Source organism: Onychomys torridus, chromosome X (assembly GCF_903995425.1).
Source record: "Onychomys torridus chromosome X, mOncTor1.1, whole genome shotgun sequence".
NCBI classification, from domain to species: Eukaryota; Metazoa; Chordata; class Mammalia; order Rodentia; family Cricetidae; genus Onychomys; species Onychomys torridus.
Window position 1 is genome coordinate 85,392,527 of NC_050466.1, and position 24,434 is coordinate 85,416,960.

At 41.4% G+C, this 24,434-nt stretch overlaps 1 protein-coding gene and 1 non-coding gene across 2 annotated transcripts in view; one reads left to right on the top strand and one right to left on the bottom strand.

The window, feature by feature from the left end:
• Window positions 1-24,434, top strand: part of Msn (moesin) — a 73,359-nt gene that overhangs the window by 40,504 nt on the left and 8,421 nt on the right. Inside the window, exons 2-7 of the mRNA XM_036174333.1 lie at window positions 7,946-8,029; window positions 16,369-16,464; window positions 18,079-18,353; window positions 19,773-19,856; window positions 21,271-21,417; window positions 23,119-23,215. Coding sequence (XP_036030226.1) covers window positions 7,946-8,029; window positions 16,369-16,464; window positions 18,079-18,353; window positions 19,773-19,856; window positions 21,271-21,417; window positions 23,119-23,215 — 783 coding nt within the window. The remainder of the gene's footprint in view (window positions 1-7,945; window positions 8,030-16,368; window positions 16,465-18,078; window positions 18,354-19,772; window positions 19,857-21,270; window positions 21,418-23,118; window positions 23,216-24,434) is intronic.
• On the bottom strand, window positions 16,598-16,735 carry LOC118574910. Its single transcript, XR_004943786.1, has one exon.

The window sequence follows — 24,434 nt, forward strand, 5'->3', positions numbered from 1 at the left end:
GCTCAGACCCAACGGGGCTTCCAGGAGTTCTGCCCCAGAGAGACAAGGGAACCCTATCTTAGCAGTGTTTCCCTGATGTATCCAGGCTTTCCATGCTACAGTGTGTGGGCTTTGGCAAAAGAGTTACCAAGGCAGTGTCTGAAGAGAGCAGTGCAATTACCATGACTAGAGAGGTGGGTGGAGTTATGGAAGGAGCTCCAAGAATGTCCCGAAGACCCGCCTCCACCAACGGCTAGCCGAGGAAATTTGGCTTTAGTGATGTGAACTGAGCCTGTGGGTAATGGGGCTGCCACAGAGTTGGCATACAACGAGTGTTCTGTCACCTGCCCCTATGTACTTCAGTTTTTCACTTACAAACGGACAAATGTTATGTTCATCTTTCCAGTGAGTTAACTTGTGATTGCTTCTCTCCCCTTCTCCCCCAGGAAGAGAGATACATTGTATAGGGTTAGGAACACACAAGAGGTGGGGGCAGATTATGGCCAGACCACTTTGCTGTGGAGGACTGCTGTGTACATGGGTGATCGTGGCTCTAGGGGAAGGGAGGGTCTTTTATTTGAAGCTACTGGACATATAAAAAAGCACTCCATCTACTGCTGCCAAGACAGACTCAGCGCCTGGCCTGGTTATGTTTCAGGCTTACCAACTTGGGGTGGAGGAGTGATCCTAGTTGAGGGCTTTAGCTGGGAAACCCCCACGATGAGTTCATTTGCACAGAGGCTTCCTGTGGGAAGTGTCTATGTTGGATTGTTCATTAAGCATCAATGGATTTATTGTTCTTGGACTCGAGGTGGGAGGGCCAGGGTATGGGAGAGGGTGACACACTCTTGAAATTCGTACCCATGGTTTTTGTTGTCTTGATCCTTAAACCCTTCAGTTCTCCACAGACAGTCTTTGACCTCAGTCTCTGCCTACATACTCAGGTCCAGCTTAGGCAAGGCCTAACCATGCAAACAGTTCTCGTGACTACGAATTATGCTTTAAATTGCTAGTTTACCCAGATTAGCTCCTTTATTCCCTGCCAGGGAATTTTTGACTGTATTTGGAAGCTTCAATTTCAGGGTTTTAAGAAAATTTCTGTCTGTATTTATGTGTGCATTACCATAGTGTGCAGAGGTCAGAGAACATCTTATGAGAGTCGTTTTTTTTCCCTCCCAACATATAGATTCATGGCTTGAACTCAGGCTGTTAGGCTTGTGCTGGCCACCCTTTTTTTAAACATTTCCAAACAAGATGCTCCTCTTGATAAAACAGAGGTCAGTTCCAAAAGGAGGACAGTAGATACCTATGTCTAGAGGTCCTTATGTGACATGAGTCTTGACTGTAGCTTATCTTGTATGTTTGCGTCTCAGATTATAAAAGAACAAACCAACCTTCATCAACACAAACTCTTATCAGCCCCATCAACTTTTAGGCTCCATTTATTTTACTCAACTCACTTTCCTCACTTTTGTTTTGGTTTTGATCTCTTTCCCACAATCAGTCGTGTCCTTGGAGATCTATGGAAAAACCACGTTAATATGATTCTTAATTTGCACAACAGATTTTTCTGTTCTGCTTTTCAGGGACTTCCCTGTGTATTACCATTGCAGTTCTTTGGTAATTCAGTAATTGCCTCAAGGTCAGAGAATAGTTCTACAGTTCTCCTACACCCATTATTCTTCAAACACTGTGCTTCTTCTGGATTAGGTGAATTGAAATAAATTTCTAGGAAGTTCCTTAACCAGAAATCCTTCTATCCACAAATAGAATTTGAAACAGGAAAGACCTATGAATGTGGATACAGTTAGTTGGCTTTCAACCAAATGTGGGTTGAAAGTAATTTGGGAAAAATTACATCTGTATTGAACATGTGCAGACTTTGTATTATTATTCCTGAAACAAAAAAGAATAGTGGCTATTTACATAGCATTTACATTGTGTTATGACACTTGTTTATGTTGTGAGAGACTGAACCTAGGGCCTTACTTATGCTATGCCATGGCTGTACCATTGAGCTACATTACCAGACTTTATCTTTGGTGCTATAAATTATTTAGAGGTGATTTGGAGATCCCAAGAGGATGTATGTAGGTTATATGCAAATGTTATGATGTTTTTCAAGACACTTGAACAGTTGTAGAGTTTGGTATCCATGGGGGTCCTGGAAGCAGTCCTTTACAGATACTAAGGGGTGCCAGCATTTGTTTTCACTAAGCTCTAACTTAAGATTTATCCTTTTAATTTTAAGTCTGAGCAAAAAATTTTAGTAGCAGCAATACCTATGATATTGTCATCAGTAGAAGTCTTAAGATATTTAGTTATTCCAAATCTCCCAAAATATCATTTAAACTAAATTAAAAATTACAGTAGTAGATATGTTTTACCCAGAAGACTTGTCACCTCCCCCTCTGGCATTACTGACAATTAATGCTTATTGGTGGAGTGGAGTCACTCTTCTAAATGACATAGCCACAGATAAATTGTCCTAGCTGTATTCATAATCTTGACATCCATGCTTAGGCAAGGAGATCAAATTAAACTCAATGGACCAAACAGGAAAAAGGAGACACAGAAACCAGGGGAGGGACTCATAGGGAAGAAGAGTGCCAGTGGGAGATGGAGGGGGATGAGGGGTGTGAAATGACTAAAATTCATTGTATAAATGTGTGACTCTGTCAAACAACAAGAAAATTTTAAAAGAGAAACCGTAGTAGTAATTATTAAGACTCAATGCTAAATAACACCAGGTAGCTTAATACAGTGTACAAGTGCAGGTCGTTAAATTTGACATCTGTTTCAATATAAATCATCTCCTTGTATTTATTTCATGCCTTTAAAAATGCTCTGACAAGTGTTCCATTGGCTTTGCTAGATTGGCAAGAATGGTAACTGCCATAAAAAGTCAAGTAAAACGTCCCCTTCTCTCTCTCTATATATGTCTTCTTTCTATATATGTGTTCAGGCTGCCAGTGCATCCACCTCTGTACCATCCATGGAGGCTTGTACATGCTGGATAACTGCTCTACCACTGAACTACATCCTTACCCTTACATCCATCCTATTTCATAGCCTCTTATTTGATGGCTATTCATGTAGCCAGCATTTTCTTTGTCCCTGCTTATAATTACAGAGATGTATAACTATTGAGATGAGGATAAATCAGTGTATTAGAAAGACCACTATCCCCATTCCACTCTATATTCTTAGCCATTGGTTTGTTTGTTTGTTTGTGATTTTTTTGGTATGTATGTGTGTGTGTTAGGTGTATGTACATGCTTGTGTGGGTATGTACATGTGTAGAGGACAGAGGTAAATGTCAGGTGACTTCCTCTATCCCTTTCCATTTTATTTTACTTTTATGAAAAAAGTTCTCCTGCTGAAACCAGAGCTTATTGAATGACTAAGCTGACTGGCTACTGAACTCCAGGAATCTACCTTCCTCCACCTTGCAGTGCTGAAACCGGAGACATACACCACTGATACCAACTTTCATGTGGTAGTGGGGATTGAACTCAGGTCCTTATACTTGCAGAGCAAGAAATTCCACTCACTGATGCATCTTCTCATCCCCACTAGATAGTTTGCTGACACTTTTCACCCAGCAGAAGGTGACCTGAGGCTGTATTTAGCATGGCAACTGCTTTCTGCACACATTCCAGCCCACAGGGCCATTTTCTCCATACGATATGAGAACTCATTACTATGGTGCTCACTGGATTGGCAGGAAGCTTAGGGTAACACCCAGTAAGGTGGCTAACCTTGGCTTACTCTCACAAGGCACTTGCTTTACTTGTCCCTGCCTTAAGGGCCTTTCCTGTCTCATTGTCAGTACTGAAATAGATTTCCTCCCTGAATCTCTGCTGATATTTATTTACAAAGTTATTCCTTGGGTCTGCTGTTTGTCAGAGTTGTTTAGCTGGCAAAATGGTGTCTGCCTCCATGTTGGTGCTACCTGACCTTTGTGCTTGGGAAAAATCCAAAGATACAAAGATTTAATAAGGTTTAATACCATACCTATTCCATGGGGATTCACATCTTTGGCAATTCCATATTTAGGTTTCCCCTCAACAGTGTGAACATTTTTTTTTGTTTTTTTGTAATTTAAACAAGAGAAAAATCACCCATAACTTCATTAAAAAACAAAGCTTAGCCGGGTGGTAGTGGTGCACGCCTTTGATCCCAGCACTCGAGAGGCAGAGGCAGGCGGATCTCTGTGAGTTCGAGGCCAGCCTAGGCTACAGAGTGAGTTCCAGGACAGGCTTCAAAGCTACACAGAGAAACCCTGTCTCGCAAAACAAACAAACAAACAAAAACAAAAACAAACAAAAAAACAAAGCTTAGCTAATATTAGGACATTATTGCATTTACCTTATATACATCTTATGAAGATGAGCTTGTATACTGTGCACAATTTTGTTTATACTTCTATTGTGTGTGCCTGTGTGTGTGTGTGTGTGTGTGTGTGTGTGTGTGTGTAACATGGGTGTACTTGGAGGTCACGGGACACTCTACAGAGTTGGTTTTCTTCCTCTACCATGTGTGCCTTAAGGCTTCAGTTCAGATCATCAGATTTGGTAGCAAGCACCATCTTGATATCCTCAAAGCATGAAATTTTATATGACCATATAACAAGCCATCTTTTTGCTATGCTTTATAGCAAAATATCTAGTAGTATAAAATTTTATCTTTTTTTTCCAATGGAAACCTTCCATATTTTGTAAGAGGAAATTAACATATTAATTTAAATAGTAAAGTCTGGACAAAGACCTGTATTCAAACTCCCACATACTAGCATTATAATTATGTGTCTGTGATATAATATATATTGTGTCTATTTCCTCATCCCCAATGTAGAAATAATCAGAGTGACTTACTGTTAAGAGAGGTAGTACAAAAGCCGGGCAGTGGTGGCACACACCTTTAATCCCAGCACTCGGGAGGCAGCGGCAGGCGAATCTCTGAGTTCGAGGCCAGCCTGGTCTACAGAGTGAGATCCAGGAAAGGCGCAAAGCTACACAGAGAAACCCTGTCTCGGAAAACAAAAAATAAAACAAAACAAAAAACAAAAAACAAACAACAAAAAAAAAAACCAGAGGTAGTACATATGAAGTACCTAGTGAGTTGTATATCTAGATACATGAAAGCTGTTGTTTATTGTTACTATATTTGTTAGTACCACCACTGTCAAGTTTTTACTAAAGAAAAATCTCCTTCATAATAAAATCTCAGTTGTCCTTGGCGTAGGCCAGGGAATCTGTTTCTAAGGTTGTGACTGTTGTCTGGTGCCAATGAAATCCTACGTGGCTATCTGATACACGTTTTAATTTAAAAGCTTCTAAGGATTTCTTTAATTCAACTTCCTCAGTGCAGAGGTATTTTCAGAAAGTGGCACTATCTGTCTCTGCATATCAATGATTGCACACATTCTTGCAGTTCAAGAGTTCTTTCCATTCCCTTGGAAATATGGTAGGCCACTTAAAAACTTTCATCTTATGGCCACACACATCTTGGTGAATGATCTTATAGCTTATGTTTTTGAGAATCTATGATGTATCAGGAATTGTGTGAAGCACCAAGACTACCAGAGATAGCAGGAATCATCTTTGATCTTTGCAAATCATCTTTGCATCCTGGCTTATATTTATATCTCCGAGTAGTAACAGAGTCTGAGATTGATTTGGGTTGAGCTGTCGTTTCAACCTGTAGACAGCATAACTCCAACTTGCTAGTAGTATGTATCTGGGATTGTTGGCCAGAGGTCCTGGAAGAAGCAATACAGACACATCAGGAAAATGGTGGACTGCAATGCACTAAATTTTAGTGACTCAACTGTTATTTTCTGAGACTGTATAAAAGCTTGGATTTTGGTTGCCACTGGGAGGCCTCACTCCTCTTCCTTAATAAGCTACAGTTACTTGGTATTTTTCTCTTTTCACTTATAATATAGAATATGTTAATATTTTTCATTTAAAGTGGTTTTGGATTAAAATATAATTACACCATTTCACCCCTCCTTTTTCCCTCCTGCCTTATAGTTTGGTCCATGCCTGACTCCCTCTCTTTGGGGTAGCGCATTTATCTTGTACACATTCACCTCTGCTGATTCCCCTTTCCTCTGCTGTACCTGGAGAGAACAGTGAGACACAAATGCAGGAAGCATTAGCAGAACGAGGCAGTATATAGAGCCACAGACTTCATTCTTAGAATGATCCTTAGTCATTGCTTCAATTACCTGCTCCCTTGTCCCATGTCTGTCTGCCTTTCTGCAGGTTACTGAAACTGAGGCCCAAGAAAAGGCTAAGAGCTATTCATGTTGGTGAATTGAGCCCATTATCGTGCTGTGAGGCTTGGGACCCAGTTTTAAATTTGTTTTTACTCTTCCACAATTTCAAGTGTGTGTGTGTGTGTGTGTGTGTGTGTGTATAGACGCTGTATATACATGTACATACACACTTGGATCACATTCTTACTGTGTGCTCTTATCCTCTTTACCTTCAGTAGTTTTCTTTGTGTGTGTGCTCCATTGCATTTAATTAGGGTTTCCTGCATGAGCACCTGTGGGAGGTTACGTACTTGAGCAAATGACTCCTCCCTGCCCCCCCCAGCAACAATTAATTGGCTGTAGCTCCTTATGGAGAGATGGAGTCTCACTAGCTCCTGCCCTGTCATGTTGATGTGCTCAATATTGTGCAGATCTTGTGGAATTACACAATATTGCTGTGAGTTCAGAGTTGCAGCTGCCATGCCATATCTAGAAGACAATGTTTCCAGCACTTCCCTTCCTGCCCCAGCACTTACATTCTTCCTCCCCATCTTCTATGATGTTCTCTAGGCTTTATGGGCTGGGCGGTGGTGGCGCACGCCTTTAATCTCAGCACTTGGGAGGCAGAGCTAGGCGGATCTCTGTGAGTTCGAGGCCAGCCTGGGCTACAGAGTGAGTTCCAGGAAAGGCACCGAAACTACACAGAGAAACCCTGTGTCGAAAAACCAAAAAAAAAAAAAAAAAAAAAAAAAAAAAAAGAAACAAACAGAAACAAAAAAACTAGAGGCCAGTTTGACTACATGTCTATTGAGTAAATCAATAGTAGTAGGTTCTCTACTAAGGCATATGACCTCCCCAATCATGGGCTTTTGAGCAGGTTTACAGTAGTGAGCATGTCTTCCTCCTGTAGAGGGGGTCTCAAATTCAATCAGAAAGTGGTTGGTTACTCCCATAATCACCATGCCTCTGTTGCAGTGGTTCTCAGCCTTCCTAATGCTCCAACCCTTTAATACAGTTTTCTCATGTTGTGGTGACCCCCAACCATAAAATTCTTTTCTTTGCTACTTCATAACTGTCATTTTGCTACTGTTATGAATCGTAATGTAAATATTTGTGTTTCCTGATGGTCTTAGCTCTTGTGAAGTGTCATTCAACGCCCCCCCCCCCCAAGGGGTCATGTCGCATAGAACCACTGCATCAGTGGTGTTCGGCTGAGTGTCTGCTTAGAAGGTTGATATTGTAGCTTTTAAAGTTCATAGCAGAGGACCCAGTGTTTTTGTTTTTACTTTAATTTAATTTTGCTTCTGCAGCTGTCTAGTAGTGTCATAGATAAGCCAGCCTGGAGACCAGAGGTAAGAAAAGACTGCTGTGGGCTGCAATTGGCTGGTATAGGTGGGGACATTTTCTGGAGGAAATATAGTCAATCTTTTCTTCCTCTTTGTAGTAGGATGCTTTACATTCATGTTCGCCTCTTGGTGAAGCATTGTTTGTGACTTTGTTTTTATCTTCAGTACTGTGGTTGAGAATATGGTTAGGTTATGACTTATGTCAATGCTGTACCTTTTTTTCACACCAGTTTCTTATTTACTCAGTTTCTTGGCACTTGGATTTCTTTCCCCAAAGTTGAGCAGAGACATTTGTCTCATCACCTGCTGAGCACAAAGCCACAGAACTAATTTGCCTTCTTTCATCTCATCCTAGATCAGTGTGCGTGTGACCACCATGGACGCAGAGCTGGAGTTTGCCATTCAGCCGAACACCACTGGCAAGCAGCTGTTTGACCAGGTAAGGGAGGGCCTTGTTCCCTAATCACTTCTGCCAGTAGGCCTCATCAGAGTGCAGACCAACCATTCCTTCTGTGTTTTGGAAAAGGTCTCTTTTTCTACTTGTCCTTCCAAGGACAACTTGGCTACTGGGATTCCTTATTGCCCTTTGCTTTGTTCCATTTGGGGTTGGAGCAAATACCTTGTAAGAACCTTCCAGAGGATCTGCACTTCTATTTCACTGAAAACCTCAGCCTCCCAAGTGCTAGGATTATAGGTGTGTGCCTCAGTGCGCAGACGTTTCCCTCTCACTTTCTTATGCAGACCGTGGCCTGTGTGTCTGTGCACATACACAGATGTGAAAGAAGGGGAAAATTGCTGCTACTTTACAGGCCTTTCGCTTTTATAAAAATGTAATATGATTTGTATCTTTACCATTCCCCAAAAAACCTGATTACTGTGCATAGAAGGTTGCACGAAATTCCAGATCAGAAATAGACAAGATGGTAAGAAAACCCAAAAAGCTTGGAAGAAAGTATTTTGTACAAGCATGTAGTAGAGTAGTAAATGATGGCTCCCCTTCTAATACCATAATGCTTTTTGTCTCATTTATGTACTAGGATTGGGAGATAGACTTGATGATCGACTTTTAGATTTAGTTGGAACTTACTCCTTCTCTGGAGTTTGTTCTGTGTTTTTGTTTAGAATGGTGTAGGGTAATCACTGATGGTTAATTTGTGAAAATAGAAGTTAGTCGGAGGAATTTTAAACACATAAGTTATGTGTTGACATTTCCATAGCTCACAAGTGAATATAGTACTAGTCTGCAATGACTGAATGCATTTTGATTATATATTATAAGGTTTTTCATGTGGGTTCTATATTGAAGAGCTTTTAGAGGGATAGACTAGTGAATTTGAAAGGACAGTAGAAAGAAAGTCCGAAATTCTGATGTCTGGAGCTGGCTTTGCCACTAATTTTTTTCTTTTCAAGATTTATGTATTTATTATGTGTACAGTCTTCTGGCATGCCAGAAGAGGGCGCCAGATCTCATTACAGATGGTTGTGAGCCACCATGTGGTTGATGGGAATTGAACTCAGGACCTCTGGAAGAGCAGCCAGTACTCTTCACCTCTGTGCCACTTCTCCAGCCCATCACTAATTTCTTGTTTCACACAAACATTTCACTTCTTTGGGCCTCAGTTTCCCCGTCTGTAAATGGTTCCTCAAATTTGGTTATCTCTCAAAGATTTATCTCTGCCAAGTTTTCTGTATTCCATTGTTTAGAGTTCAGACAACCCTTTTCTGTAAAAGAAAGAAAAGGCCTCATTCGAGTTGCTGGGAGGAGAAAGGCAGCTGGCAGAACATGTCTTCTGGATTGGCTTCTAGTAGTCTGTAAGATAGACATAAGCTCCTGGGTCCCTTGTTTTAGGTAGTAAGGTTTTAGGAAGAGGTGCTGAGCGAGGGGAGAGTACCTCTTTGACCTCTTACTTTGACCTCTTCCTAGACTCCTTCCAGAGTTCTGCTTCTGCTCACTCCTCTCCCAAAGCAATGATCGCTATACCCTTCCTTCCCTGCTCTGACCACTGACTGGGCTTTGTCCTTTTGCACCGAAGGGGGACTAAGTCATGACTTAGATGGCTGCAAGGAAGACACAACTGAGAGCCTGGGGCAAAATAACAATCTGTGGGCAAAATTTTATTAATTTCAAAAAAATCTCTACTTGGTAATTCATTGTTAGTGTTTGTTTGCTTTATGTACTGGGTGTGTAGTTCTGTACGAGGCTGCTATGGCTGTGAGCCCTGAGCAGATTGGAATGGTAGTTTTTTGGGCAGGGAATGAGGTCTTGATATATAACTCTGGCTGACCTGGTATTTATTATGTAGTCCAGGCTGCCTGGAACTCAGAGCAATCTTCCTGTCTTAGCCTCCTGACTCCTGGAATTAGATATGTGCAAGCATTCTTGGCTGGTAGGCTGAAGGTTATTGCCTCTCAAACAGAGCCCTAAAGATTTTAATCTTTCATAATCATCGAGAAAAAGACTAAGAGAGAAAACCAGATAATGTATACATGTTAGTAGTATCCCCATTCTATGGATTGGAATTCAGCAATATCTTGGAAACTATATTTATTGAACATCTACTATAGATTATCCCTGGGTAGGTGCTTTTGCTAAAATTTCATTCAGATGATAGTGACTGTGAAGTTGGGTTGGTAGCCTGTAATCTCTGAAGATAGAGGCAGGAGGATCAGGAGTTCAAGACCATTCTCAAGAGTATAGTGAGCTTTACTCTTTACTACCCTGAGCAACATGAGATCCTGTCTCAACAGACACATGAACAAATGAAAAAATGACCTTGAGTTCTATTATACAACATGGTGACTATTGTTAGTAACAGTACAATCGATGAATTGAGTTGGAAGTGATAAATATGTGAGGTTTTACATATAGCTGGGTTCTTTAATCATCACAATAATCCTGTCCCCAAAAGGACAAAGAACACACCTTAGTAGGTCATGTCACCAGCAAGCTGTGATATGGAGTTTCGAATTCATTTCTGCACAAACATACTTCTCTCCCACTGCACCACACTATGTGGGGCGAATGAGGGTGCTCTAGCTTGGAGATGTTTCATAGAAGATGTGTTTTCTGTCCATAGGTCCCCTGAGAGGCTACCACAGAAAAAAGAATACAGTCACTCTGTGAGGTCAGAAGGGTCAGAGCTGTGATATCATAGATGAAAATTATTGGATAAAATATCTTGACAAGATACTAAGCAGCTATCTCTCTTGAGGTGAAAGCAAATGAGAATGAGAATCTACAGATGTGAGCTCTTCCCTTCCTCTAGCTTGATAAAGCATAGGGAAGAAACCAATTCGACCTGCCTTTGAGATCCATCATTCAAGGAAGCCCTTCTGGCAGAACCGGGCCTTGAAAGCAATTGACTGAAGCTCTAGGGCCATTCTGGAACTCAGCAGGCATCTGGCTTATGACCAGAAGGGAAGTCAAAATAAGAGGAAGCCTATTTCTTGGCACCCAGTGATAAATAACATGCAACAATGGGAAAACATAGCTTGAGGAGGCCCAGGGCCTGGTGGGAAATGGGAACGGGGCCCAAAGTTGCTCCCACTTACCTCTGTTTGTGAGTGTGCTTGCTGCCAGGAAAGAGAAACAACACATTTGCTTCAGGCATGCTGTACTTGCTTTAATCTCTTAAGGCAGATTCTTCAAATGACTTCATCTTGAATTTTGTACGAGCCACTAGGTGGCAGGGCTACCACTGTGAATAACGCTATTTTGCCCTTTGAGATTCTAATATAATTACAACATTTCCCCTTTCCCTTTCCTCCCTCCAAACTCTCCCATATATCCTTCCCTGCGCTCCTTCAGATTCACTAATTGCTATTGCACATATATATTTGTATGTATATAGAGACCCTGCCTGGTTTCTCAGCCATTCCAATAATCTTTTTAAGAGCCAAATGTATGTGGAATATCCTGGGAGTTCAGTTGAAGGAACCATAAAAATCACAAAGCTTTCTGGCTCAGTAAAGTACTTATGCCTGGCTGACTTTGCATTAGGACTTCTTTTTTTTTTTTTTTTTTTTTTTTTGGTTTTATTTTATAGGATGATTAACATCTATTGTGACACTAATAGTAGTAGTATCCCCATTCTACAGGTGACGAATTGAGGCTTAGTGAGGGGGGAAGTTCTGCTTAAGGTCACATAGTTATAAGGAGTGGGATAGCTTGAACTTGAACCTAGGTATTAGATTCTACTTTTTCCCAGTGCCTTCTGCCAACTATGCCCTGTACGAGCTCCCTTTGTTTACCTATTCCCTAAACAGAAACTCAGCTGAGTAGTGTCTGTTCTGTGAAGAAGATGCTCACTGGAGTACAAGCTATGTGGAGCAGAAGAAGCATAGGTTGTGGTAGCATCTTACAGATTTTTTCAGTTAAACATCGATTTGCTTTTAGGTGGGTGGTGATGCAGCTGCTGCCAAGCCTGTATTAGAATCTTAGTGCACTTCATATGCCTGGGTATTGATGCAATTTTGCACATAATTTCTCATGCTGTATTTTTCTTAAGGCTCTGGCCTTGCTTATGATGCAGCTCTGGGCTTCTGAGATGGCTCATGATGTCATTGATTTGTTCCACAGATAGGTGCAGATGGTATATGAATTGACTTCTACAAGTCAAAAAAAAAAGATAAATAGAATTCTGTCTTACGCCCTGAAACTCCTAGAAATTAGCAATGATGTGGTTTTTTTTATTTGCAAATCTCTTCCTTTTATTAAAGTTCAGTTTTCTTTCTTTGTAGTTTTTCTTTGTTGTTGTTATTTTTCAAGACAGGGTTTTTCTGTGTAGTAGTAGCAGCCCTGGCTGTCCTGGAACTTGCTGTCTAGACTAGGCTAGCCTCAAACTCAGAAATTCACCTGTCTCCCTCCAGAGTTCTAGGGTTAAAGGCGTGCACCACCATGCCCAGCTTGGTATGGCATTTTCAATAAATGTACTTCCTGCGTTTTGCCATATCCGCTTCTCCCTTATTCCCATTAGCCCTGACTCCCACCCCTGCCAATCGCTTTCCTCTTCCCAACTAGTCCCTCTTCTACTTTCCTGTCTGCCCCCCTTCACCAGTGAGTTTCCTTAGGGCCATTTGCAGAAGCACGAGCACCCCCCAGTAAACTGCCTGTAGATCTTCAGGGATGGGTGTGGCATCACAAAGCCCTCTCCATGAGAGGTTGTTCATGCAAATCTCATGTAGCTAATCACAGCTGCTGTGAGCTCATGACTGCACTGACCACAGCCACCAGCAGTATTTACATATGGCGATGCACACTGAATTTGAAGGGAATTTGATCGGTCCATCACTAGACATCAGTTTACTAGCTTACACTGTGTTAGCCCTGTTTTCTTTACACAGTCTATTTGGGGAAATAGTGCAGAGTACAGAGCAGAATTCACAGTCTCTAGGTTTTTTTGTTTTGGTTTTCTGGTTCACCCAAAATGTGTTTATTGGGATAGCTTTCCACTCATCTTGATTCATGATTTTTTTAGTGCACCTCTCAATTCCACCATACCCCTAGGCCTCTTTGGTATAGTCATTCACTCTGTTCTACTGCTTAAGGGTTTCTTAATGGCAGCTTTGAGGAGGTCATATGAGCGGGGTGTCTGGTACCAAAAGAAGCAAGTATTTTTTCCCCTGGGGAAGGAGCCATTTCTCAGCATTATAAGGACTCTACTGGCTCTAAAAAGGTATGTTCCTAGAACGAAGAGCTGGATACTTTTCTCTAATTTGAAAAGTAGGGTCTTTCCTCCCCCAAGCCCTGCCCCACCTGAAATAGAGGTCTTGGCTACAATAAAAATTGGAAGTGAGTAATTCTTGGCCTAATTTCCTTGATCTTGGAATTGGAAATGGAGCCAGGAGTTGTCTGATCAAATGGCCCCCATCACGCCATGGACCTTAATTGGAGATTTCCTTGTAGCCTGTAGTCACAGGTCATCTCTATTGTCTTTGTTCTTTTTCAATATCAGTTCTGACTTCAGACTGTATTTCCTTCCTCCCATATCCTCACTTTGGAACTTCAGCATAGGTTGAGAGACTGCTCATCTCTCCAAGCTCAAGAGCTTAAGGAAGTGGAAAATTCATATCGTTTTGATTTCCCTATGCTCACAAAAGAAGAGGCAGTGTTCATATCAAAATCCCCTTTAGTCCTAGGTTTTCTGAGCTGTCACAACTGGCCTCTTGGTTTAGGTAAAGGGCGATTGTTGCCTTACCAGTTCTGTTCCTTTTATGCCCCACTCCTTTAGTACCTAAGCATGTTAGCCCTGTGGTCTGTAACATCTTCAGTGGGTCTTTTAATCTCTCTAGGATCTGAATGTGTATGGAACGTTTCTTCTTCCCCCCAGTTGCATTTCAGTTAAATGTCCTATGTTAAATGTAGGACAAGAAAGAGCTTTAAAAAAATCTTCCCATACCCATCCCTGTATGTGATATCATTTAACAATTAGATAATGAGGAAGTTGGAATCAGCAAAAGAAATATACTGGCTGCAAATTACAGATAGAAGATATTTGTTCATATTTCCTGATATGTGACATCAAACTATAAAGAGAAAGTGTAATATCTTAGAACATGGTTTCTTCTCCAAGTGGTTGTTGTGTGAGGTGGGGGAAGGTATTGATTTGTTTACTAGGAAGAACATTGGAAACTCTGGGTCCTTGTTTTTATCTCTAGTTAAGTTTTATAGATTTTCTACTCATCTAAAGTTTTATTTCCATCCTTTTATACCCCAAATAAAATATGGGGACTGTGTGATATCGCTCAGCTTTAGTGTGGCTATCTCTAGTCTTGAACATGCTGGTGTGCAGCCTACAACTGGTTCATCAGCATGCTAGTGTCAGGGCCTGAGAATAGACTCCATCCTGTCTTGTCCTTGTAGGCCTCCATTTCTTGTCCTCCATTCAGGCTAAGGGCACTGGGCAATACAAGCCCTTGAGCTTCTTCATAGGACAAAGGTTAGCCATAAATACTTCAGTACCCAGGAACAATATAGCTTTGGGGTAATGGGTATTCATATACTATGCTCCCCAATTTGTCTTCTCAAGTGTTCTTTCTTGGGGTATTCCAAGTGAGACTTTGTCTTAGATATTGACATCATTTCCAAATATAAAGGATAGCTGTGAAATTTGAATTGATGACATCAGTGACTGTCAGTTATAATGATGTAATTCATAAAAACCTGAAGGCCTAAGGTGGGAAGATTCTAGACAGCTGGACAGGTGGAAGTTCCTGGAGGGACCTAGGAACTCTGCACTCCTCCAGCTGGATCTCTGCACCTTTTCTGTGTCTTGTTAAACATGCTTCCTTGGTTAATTTGAGACAGACATTTAATATGTAGCCCTGGCTGACCTGGAACATGCCATGTACACAAGGCTGGTCTTGAATTCACAGAGACCAGAGACCTGCCTGCCTCTGCTTCCTGAGTGCTGATATTAAGCACAGTCCACGCCTTGCTTTTTGGCACAGGATCTCATGTAGCCCAAAGTGGGCTCAGACTCTCTATGTAACCAAGGATGCTGATATTGAGCTTCTGATCCCCCTGCCTCTGCCTCCTCTTGAGAGCTGGGAATACAGACATGCATTGCTATGCCCAATGTAGTATCCTCCTTTATAATAAATAGAAAAACAAAAATGGCGAAGGACAATATATGTGAGTACCCCAGAAGGATATGATAAGGGTTAACCCAAGAATCTTTATCTACAGTCTCTAATTCATTTTGGGAGCAGACAGCTATATAGCATTGTAGGAGAAGGGAGGAAGTATGAGAATTGCCTTGATTTAAAATCTGACATAAACTGGGTGGTGGTGGCTCATGCCTTTAATCCCAGCACTGGGGAGGCAAAGGCAGGTGGATCTCTGTGAGTTCGAGGCCAGCCTGGTCTACAGAGTGAGATACAGGACAGGCACCAAAACTACACAGAGAACCCCTATCTCGAAAAAACAAACAAACAAACAAAATACAACATAATTTAAATCTTGACTTGGTCACTTATTATCTGCACCTTGGGCATATAATTTCATTTCTGGACTTTTTAGTACTACTGTATGTAAAGAGGGTATCACTGGACTTATGTCATAGGGCTCTTTTGAGAATTGAAGATGATAACGGTTGTAAGGTTATTGGTGAGTGCCAGTGTTCACAGTAGTACTTAGTGGGGAAAGAAGATGATATCAGTCCTTTCTTTTTTTATTGTGCATTAAGCATATGTTAATTGTAAAAACAATGGATTTGTCACATTTTCATATACATATATTATATTTTGATCATAATGACCCTCCTTTCATCCATTGGTCCTTGTCCTTTTCCTAAATAGTTTCCCTTCTACTTCCATGTTCTTTTTTTTTAAGTCTAGACTCCTTGTATGACATTAATTCATTTTAAAATACATTTTTCTTAATTATGTAAGAATTTCATGCATGCACACAATACATTTTGATCGTATTCACCTTTCTCCAGCTACTTTCAGACTCTCTCTCTCCCAACTTCATGTACCCATTTTTTTAACCCACAGAGTCTAATTTGTCTTGCCAGTGCGGTCATAGGTCTAGAGCCATTCACTGGAGTATTGAAACCTGCTAAAGGCCACATCTCTGAAGAAAATGGACACTTACTGCCCCAGAAGCCATCGACTGCCAATTGACATCACTTCTTGACTGCTGCTTTTAGTGTATTTTCTTTCCAGACTAGCAGTACCTTAAACCCTTTAAGGGTAGATTAAGATGCTTCACTTTTATCTTCTTTAATTCCTGGCACAGGATAGATATTAAACCAGCGATTGTTTTGTCTTTTCCAGGTGGTGAAAACAATTGGCTTGAGGGAAGTTTGGTTCTTTGGTCTGCAGTACCAGGACACAAAAGCTTTCTCTACTTGGCTGAAACTCAATAAGAAGGTAATCACTTACCGCTCTGTCAGATGTTGTTCCGGCTAATGACATGCACTAGCAAGCAAACCTCAGATACTTAATCAGTAATATATTGAACAAAACAACAAAGGAAACAGTGTTTAGAGTGTTAGTTTAAAAAGTTATGTGAAGGGGAATGACCACACTTAGCCAGCTGTCCTAATTCAGACAAAGATTTCCATGTTTTGTAGGATTGTGCTGTCTGTAGACAAAAGGTGTTTTCTCATCTGTCTGCATGGTTGGTTCTTCAGCTTCCATGACTCCCATCCTCCTTTTTTATTTTGAGAGAGGGATTCTTGTAGGCTGGTCTCAAGCTCCATAAGTAGCAGATGGTGACCTTGAACATCTGACCTACTTGCTCCTACTGGTTACTATCATCATAATATAGGCAGGGAAAGTTGTGTTTCAACTTTGACTTCTGAGCAAGATGGCCACACCAAAAGGAGTGGAGATGACTCATTAATTTAGACTTGTGGTGGACCAAAGCTTTGAGTGGTTTAAGGTGTGAAATCCCTTTCTCAAATTCTGTAGGATTGTAAGAAAGATCCCAAACACTGCCCCAAGTAGACACCTGGCAGATTTCCCTCTCCATACCCAAACTGGTTGACTTTCACCTTACAGGTCTCAGTACTGTGCTGTGGCTCATTTTGCTGATTGTTTCTAGAGGTGTGCATCTCACTTCTGCTTCAAAGACCTTGTTTTATTAAAAGAATGGAGACTTTGTAAAATTACATTTATTTACTGTGTCTGTGCATGTGTATGTGTGCGTGCATGTATGGCATGGTAAACATGTTGCTTCTCTCTTCCACTTTGTTGTTCCCTAAGACCTAAATGAGGTCACCGGCTTTGGAAGCAAATGCCTTTACCTTCTGAGTCATGCTGCTGGCCCCAGCAGTGGCCATTTTGCTGGGCAAATGAGGAACCATTTTCAGGCTTTAGAAGGTCATCTGATAATGGTCTAACCTAGACAATTCTGTGGCTTCAACCAGATTTGCTCTTCTCCAATACTTTATAACATAGGGGAATACTTCAAAGAGGAGCTTTATTGGCAGGAGAGATGGCTCAGCTGTTAAGAGCACTGACTGTTCTTCCAGAGGATCTGGGTTCAGTTCCCAGTGCTGACATAGCAGCTCACACATGACTGTAACTATAGTTCTAGGGGATCTAATGCCCTCTTCTGGCCAACATAGGTGCCATGCATGCACTTGACACAGCACTCACAAACAGAAAAAATATAAAATACAGTAAGTGTTACAAAAAAAGCTTAAAAAAGAGGAGTATTCGTAAAGCTACCCTTAGAATTTGAAGTCATTAAGCTATATTGTCAGGTAATGGTGGCTTCTGTCATTAGTGTGCATTAGAAATTTTAAGAAGAAAATTTCCAAGAGGAAGAAATGTGTATAAGATTCCCCAGTGAAAGTAATACTTCTGTGTTTTAGTTTTAGTTTAGTTTTGTTTTAAATTAAGAGGAGAGTGGCCTCCCTGCCTTGGGAGATTACCTGAACTTAAAATCTCTCAGTGCTCTCCCAGTACCTTACAGACACTCTCCCATCACCACAATCCATTGTTTGAGAGCCTACCTAACCTCCTTGTTCCTCCTAGGTGACGGCACAGGATGTGCGGAAGGAGAGTCCGCTGCTCTTCAAGTTCAGGGCCAAGTTCTACCCAGAGGATGTGTCTGAGGAACTGATCCAGGATATCACCCAGCGCCTGTTCTTTCTGCAAGTGAAGGAGGGTATTCTCAATGATGACATTTATTGCCCACCGGAAACTGCAGTGCTGTTGGCCTCCTATGCTGTCCAGTCAAAGTACGGCGACTTCAATAAGGAAGTGCACAAGTCTGGCTACCTGGCTGGAGATAAGTTGTTGCCCCAGAGGTGAGCTGGTGCCTTGGTCTCCTTTGACCTGGCTAAAGTGGGTAGTGGGTAAGAACCAAATGCTGGCTAACCCCCAATCCCCAATTTGTGTGGGTTGCCAGATAAGTTTCTTTCTACTAGGTTTTGTCTAAAGACTGCTGTGCTCCTCAGAGAGGCACATTTGCATATAGTATTCTAGCCTATTGTATTTCCGGTCCTCAAGAAGCGGTTTTCCCCTTTCTCTCCCTGATTTCAAAGCTTCATTACCCTGGAGAAAGGTGCTTACGTAGAACCAAAGATGAGTTGATTTGTTTTGTCCTCCCCCGTTTCCATTTCTTTTCTACTGATGAGATTTTATTTTAGAAATTCACAGGAGAGAGAGAAAATTATGCAAGCCACGGGTTCCATTCTACTTAGTTCTCTGATTTTGTAAACTTCAAAGGGGAAAGCTCTTAAACACTTAATATATTTGTTTTAACATCATGACAATGCCAAATAAACAAGGCAAGTGGTTTCCTTATTTTCTGGCTTAAGAAAGAGAGATACAGAGGTACTCGCTCTGATTTGCTTCATCTCCTACATTTGAGGCAGAACTGACCTGAACCCCCAAGTGTCTTGATTTCTTTTTTTTATCCTTGAAGGTTTTGTTTCATTTTGTATTAGATGGCCATTAATTTCTATAAGCTTTTGGATTAGAACAGGAGAAGAAAAGCTAAGCAAGCCTGATTCTGGGGTCTCTAGTGGAATTGGAGCTGTGGCCTGTACACACGCCTGTAGAAGATATTAGGGATGGTAATTGTGCCCTAGGAAACTTTTGAGGTCAGTGCCATGATGTCCCAGATGGCATGTTTAACAATCTGGTGGAATTAGGGGTTGGGCCTATTGGTTTCCTTCAGAGTAGTCTGGGACTACATCCCTTCCCTGTATCCAAAGCTGTTTTATAAATACCAGCTGTTGGCCCTAAGGGGGTGTAGGAGAGAATATCCCTGCCTGTCTCTACCGTTAGCCCTTCAACACAGACTCCTGATGTATTATTGTTGAGTTTAGAGATGCTGCACATTATTAGCTTTGTTGTTAAAGGAATAAAGAGGGCCTGGCCTTTATTCCCAACACTTAGGAGTCAGAGGCAGGTGGAGCTGTCTGTCTGAGTTTGACGCCAGCCTGGTCTACATAATCAGTTTCAAGATAGCCAGAGCTACATAATAGAGAGACCCGGTTTCAAACAAACAAACAAACAAACAAACAGATGAATCCCTGTGTCAGATGGAGCTTTTGTTTTAGCAAGTTCCTTATGGCTGCTTCAGTGTGAATTCAGTAGGAATTCAGCAATACCTCACCGGGCTACCTTCACATTTGCATAGACTCTGTAGAGAGCTAAGTGAGCTTCCCTTGCTTCCTGCCTATGGCCTGTAGGTTTTTGATCACTCACTGTCTTTCTAGAGTCTTGGAGCAACACAAACTCAACAAGGACCAGTGGGAAGAGCGGATCCAGGTGTGGCACGAGGAACACCGGGGCATGCTCAGGTAAGCCTCCCCTGCCAGCTGTGAGTTTCAGTGGCCTTGCAGGGAGAATGAGGGTGGAGTCTACAGAGAAGAGGCAAGTGATTAGGGCCACTGGTGGATTTTAAGAGAGGGAGATAGGGATGATTTTGGCACTTCAACATAGAAGGCAAACTTAAATCATTATAAGACTGTGATTTAGTTTTAAGCTTTTTTAAAATTCATAAGAGCCAAATTTTGATGCAAAGGACTGTAACTTGAAAAGATAATTCATTATCAAATCAGGACTTCATTTTTTGTTTATTATTTTGTGTAGTGTGTGTGTGTGTGTGTGTGTGTGTGTGTGTGTGATACATGTTGTATGAATGTGGGTACGTGTCACAGTGAGTGTCAGAAGGTCAGAGAACAACCTTCAGTAGTTCATTCTCTTTCCTTCATGGGTTTAAAATATGGAATTCAGGTGGTCAGGTTGTATGTCAAGCACATTTACTCACAGGACCATCTCACCAGCTCAGATCAAAGTTATGATTTTTAAATTATTATATTTGTATATATTTTGTGTGATGCACACATGCAGGCTCTCTCTCATGTGTGGGTGTGAGTGCATGCATGCATGCTTGTGTGTATGTGGGTGGGATGTGCACCTATGTACCAATGCCTCATGCTGGGGTGCATATGGGCAGATCAGAGGCAACTTTTGGGAGTGTGTTTTCTTCTTGTACCCTCCCATGTAGGTCCCAGTAACTGAACTCAGATTGTCAGACTTGCTGGTCAATGCTCTGACCAACTGAGCCATTTTGCCAGCCCCAGAAGATTTTTGAGAAATGTGTTCAGTATGTAGCTTAGGCTGATCTTGAACACCCAATCATCTTACCACTACCTTCCAAGTGCTGGGAATTACAGGTGGTGCTGGGATTACAGGCATGTTCCATCACTCCCCACATACTAAACAGTTTTGACAGCAATGAGAAGGAAGGAAAATCAGGATCTCAAGGAAGTTTCTGGGCTACCTAGTGATTGCACCCCTAAAAGGAAATTGGAAAGGGGTTCTTTAAATATTGTAAAAGAATTTGATGGTTGAGGAGCAAATCTCATTTTACCATCAGCACTCTGTCTAAGTTGTGCTAGGAATGCACTTCTCTAAGAGGATGTCACCATGCAAAGGAGAGGGAGCTAGAGCATAGCTTCTGCAGGGCTAATATTCCAGAAGACAAGGGACAGTCTCTTCTTCTTATTTAGGTTTCTGGCAGCAGTTTTTGTTGAACAGAAATCATGTGTATTCTTGTTACTCATCATTTGCTTATGTCCAATTCCCCAATCTTGCTAGCAAGATGGTTGTCAGAAACACAGATCAGGCTGGCTTTTTTTATGATGCTGGGTCGGATGTGGGAGCTCTATACTTTGTGACAACCCCTGTCTCCCATTCGTGATCATCTAGGGAGGATGCTGTCCTGGAATATCTCAAGATTGCTCAAGACCTGGAGATGTATGGTGTGAACTATTTCAGCATCAAGAATAAGAAAGGCTCAGAGCTATGGCTGGGTGTGGATGCCTTGGGACTCAACATCTATGAGCAGAATGACAGGTATACCTCAGACGTCCATGAGTTATTTGGATCACTATTAAACATATGTATCATCCCTTACCACACAGCCAGACTATACCATTTGAATCCCACCTCAATTAATTTTCTACCTAATGAAGTCCAGCAAAGATGTTTGTATCGCTTCCTTAGTCCGATATTGACTAGAGTTGTGGTAGTCGCTAGCCACACATGACTGTTGAACATTTGAAATGTCATTACAGCTGACATGTATAATAAATATAAACTACATACCACACTTTGAAGAACTACTATGAGAAAGAATGTGTACTAATCATCTTTCTATACCTGTAACAGAATTCCTGGGAGAAATCATCTTCAAGGAGGAAAGATATTTTGGCTTGTGCATTTAGAGTTTCCAGTCTGCATTTACTTGATGCAGTGGCTTTGGGCCTGTACTGAGGTAGAATTTCCTTGTGGAGAGCATGTAGTTGCTGAGAAATAGACAATGAAAGAGGAAGGGACTGGACTCCCAATCTTTCCTTTGAGGGCATGCCCCCAGTAACCTACTTCCTCCATCCATGCCCCATTCACAAACTTCTGCCGCCACTAATAACACCATTAGCCTTCAACAAATGAGTTTTGGGGAGACATTTAATATCTAAATTATGCTGGGGATGGTGGTGCATGCCTGTTATCCCACCACTCAGGAGGTGTAGGCAGCAGGAATCAGGAGTTCAAGGCCAGCCTTGGCTACATAGTTAATTCAAGGCTCTCTTAGTTTAGGGCTACCATTTTCTAATGAAACACCATGACGAAAAACAACTTGGGGAGGAAAGGGTTTATTTCACTCATAGTTCCATATAGCAGTTCATCATTAGAAACAGTGAGGGCAGGTAGGTACTTAAGCAGGGCAGGAACCTGGAGGCAGGAACCCAGAGGCAGGAGCTGATGCAGAGGCCACAAAGAAGTGCTGCTTACTGACTTACTCCCCATGGCTTTCTCAGCCTGCTTTCTTATAGAATCCAGGACCACCAGTCCAATGATGACATCTCCCACAAAGGGTTGGACCCTTGCTCACTAATTAAAAGAATGCCCTGCAGCTGGATCTTATGGAGGCATTTTTTCAGTTGTTTTAAATGTTGATTTATATGTTCAAATGGTAGTGAGTACTAGGATCTATAGAGTTAATCAATCAAGCCTTTACAATTAGGTCATCGTATTTCCTTTTTATCCATTTTTTATAGCTACTAGGAAATTTATAAATGTGACCCTTATAATTTTTGGACAGTGCTGAACTAGAGTCTTATCTTGTGAAGGTTCATAAAGTTCAATCTCATGTTACGAATGACTTTTGGCCTAGAAGTCTTGCTGTAGTACTGTCTTTCTTGTTTATTTTCCCCTTTTGGTCTGCTCTTGGTAAGGATGAAATCATTAGATTATTGTTCCATTTACCACCCAAATCTTAGAGTTCATTCTATCTTCCCAAAGTTAGTGATTTTGTATAGAAGGTTTTCAGTGAAATAGAAGTGCAGATCCTCTGGAAGGTTCTTACAAGGTATTTGCTCCAACCCCAAATGGAACAAAGCAAAGGGCAATAAGGAATCCCAGTAGCCGAGTTGACAGTAGCTCTGTCTCCTCAAGGGAGAAGTTTGTGGTAGGGGATAGAGTGGGATTGGTGCTGGAGAAGGTATGAGATCTCTTTCCTTCTTGTCACGATGTTGTTGGCCTGTGTTTCTACAGACTGACTCCTAAGATTGGCTTCCCTTGGAGCGAAATCAGGAATATCTCCTTCAATGATAAGAAGTTTGTCATCAAGCCTATTGACAAAAAAGCTCCGGTGAGTGACTCCTCCTCCTGACTGCATGACAGGTTTTGGCCAAGACTTCGATAATTTTCAGAACAAACACGCTCTTGGATTTGTCTGTGTCTTGTACACAACAGAACAAGAAGGCACAAATGGAAAGCAAAATGTAGGAGGAAGTTGATGCTGAGAAATGTCAGGCGGTATCCTTTATTTGGTTCCTATTATCCAACCCCCTTGGTGAGTGAGGTGAGCTACAGGCAGTTCTAAGTGCCTGCTGCCTTGCCATTACCTCACCTTCCTGAGTCCCCAAAATGGACTCTTCATGTACTTGGCTCATGGTTAATTGTGGAAAAAAAGCAGATCCAGAAGTTCAACTCCAAAGGTGGCATTACAAATTTGCCTTGTAAAACCTTTAATAAAATAAGGTTAAACATTTACTTTATATGTGTTTCTTTACCCATCAGTTTTTAAGACAAAGTTTCACTCTAGCCCAGCCTGGCCATAACTTAAAGTAGCCCTCAGGCTTCAGCCCCTCAGTGCTAGAATTACATTACCATATCCTCTAAAATGTGCCTTTTTATTATTACATTTAATTTGTTAATTTATTTAGTATGTGATAATAATAATTAAAAAGAGATCATGAATTTTGGGGAGGCACACAATTAGGTGGGCATGATGGAGGTAAAGTGCTCATGTATGTACTTCTCCATAAAATAAAAAGCCTGGTGAAATCAAAGGCTTTTTAAAACAAATAACAATCAAGATAATTGATATTTAAGAAATTTAGATATTTGTGCACTTACATCTTGCTTTCTTACAACTAGAACACACTTTTCAGAGATTATAGAACTGGTTTAGACACCCATGATGTATCTATTGGCTAGAGTATTACCTATCTTATAGGAGGCCCTTTTACATTCATTTCAGAACTCTAGTTAGACATCTAGGTAGAGACATGTGACACTCTCTGCTCCCTTAAGAGTTGATCCAGTCAGGCCAGTCAGTCACCTTAAGCTAAGGTAAAGAGTAGTAGGAATATGCCAGGTGTTGGTGGTGCACACCTTTAATCCCAGCACTCAGGAGGCAGAGGCAGGCGGATCTCTGTGAGTTCGAGGCCAGCCTGGTGTACAGAGAGAGTTCCAGGAAAGGCGCAAAGCTACACAGAGAAACCCCGTCTCAAAAAAAAAAAAAGAAAAAAAAAAAAAAAGAAATAAAAGAGTAGTAGGAATAATTGTCTCTTTGCTGAGATAGT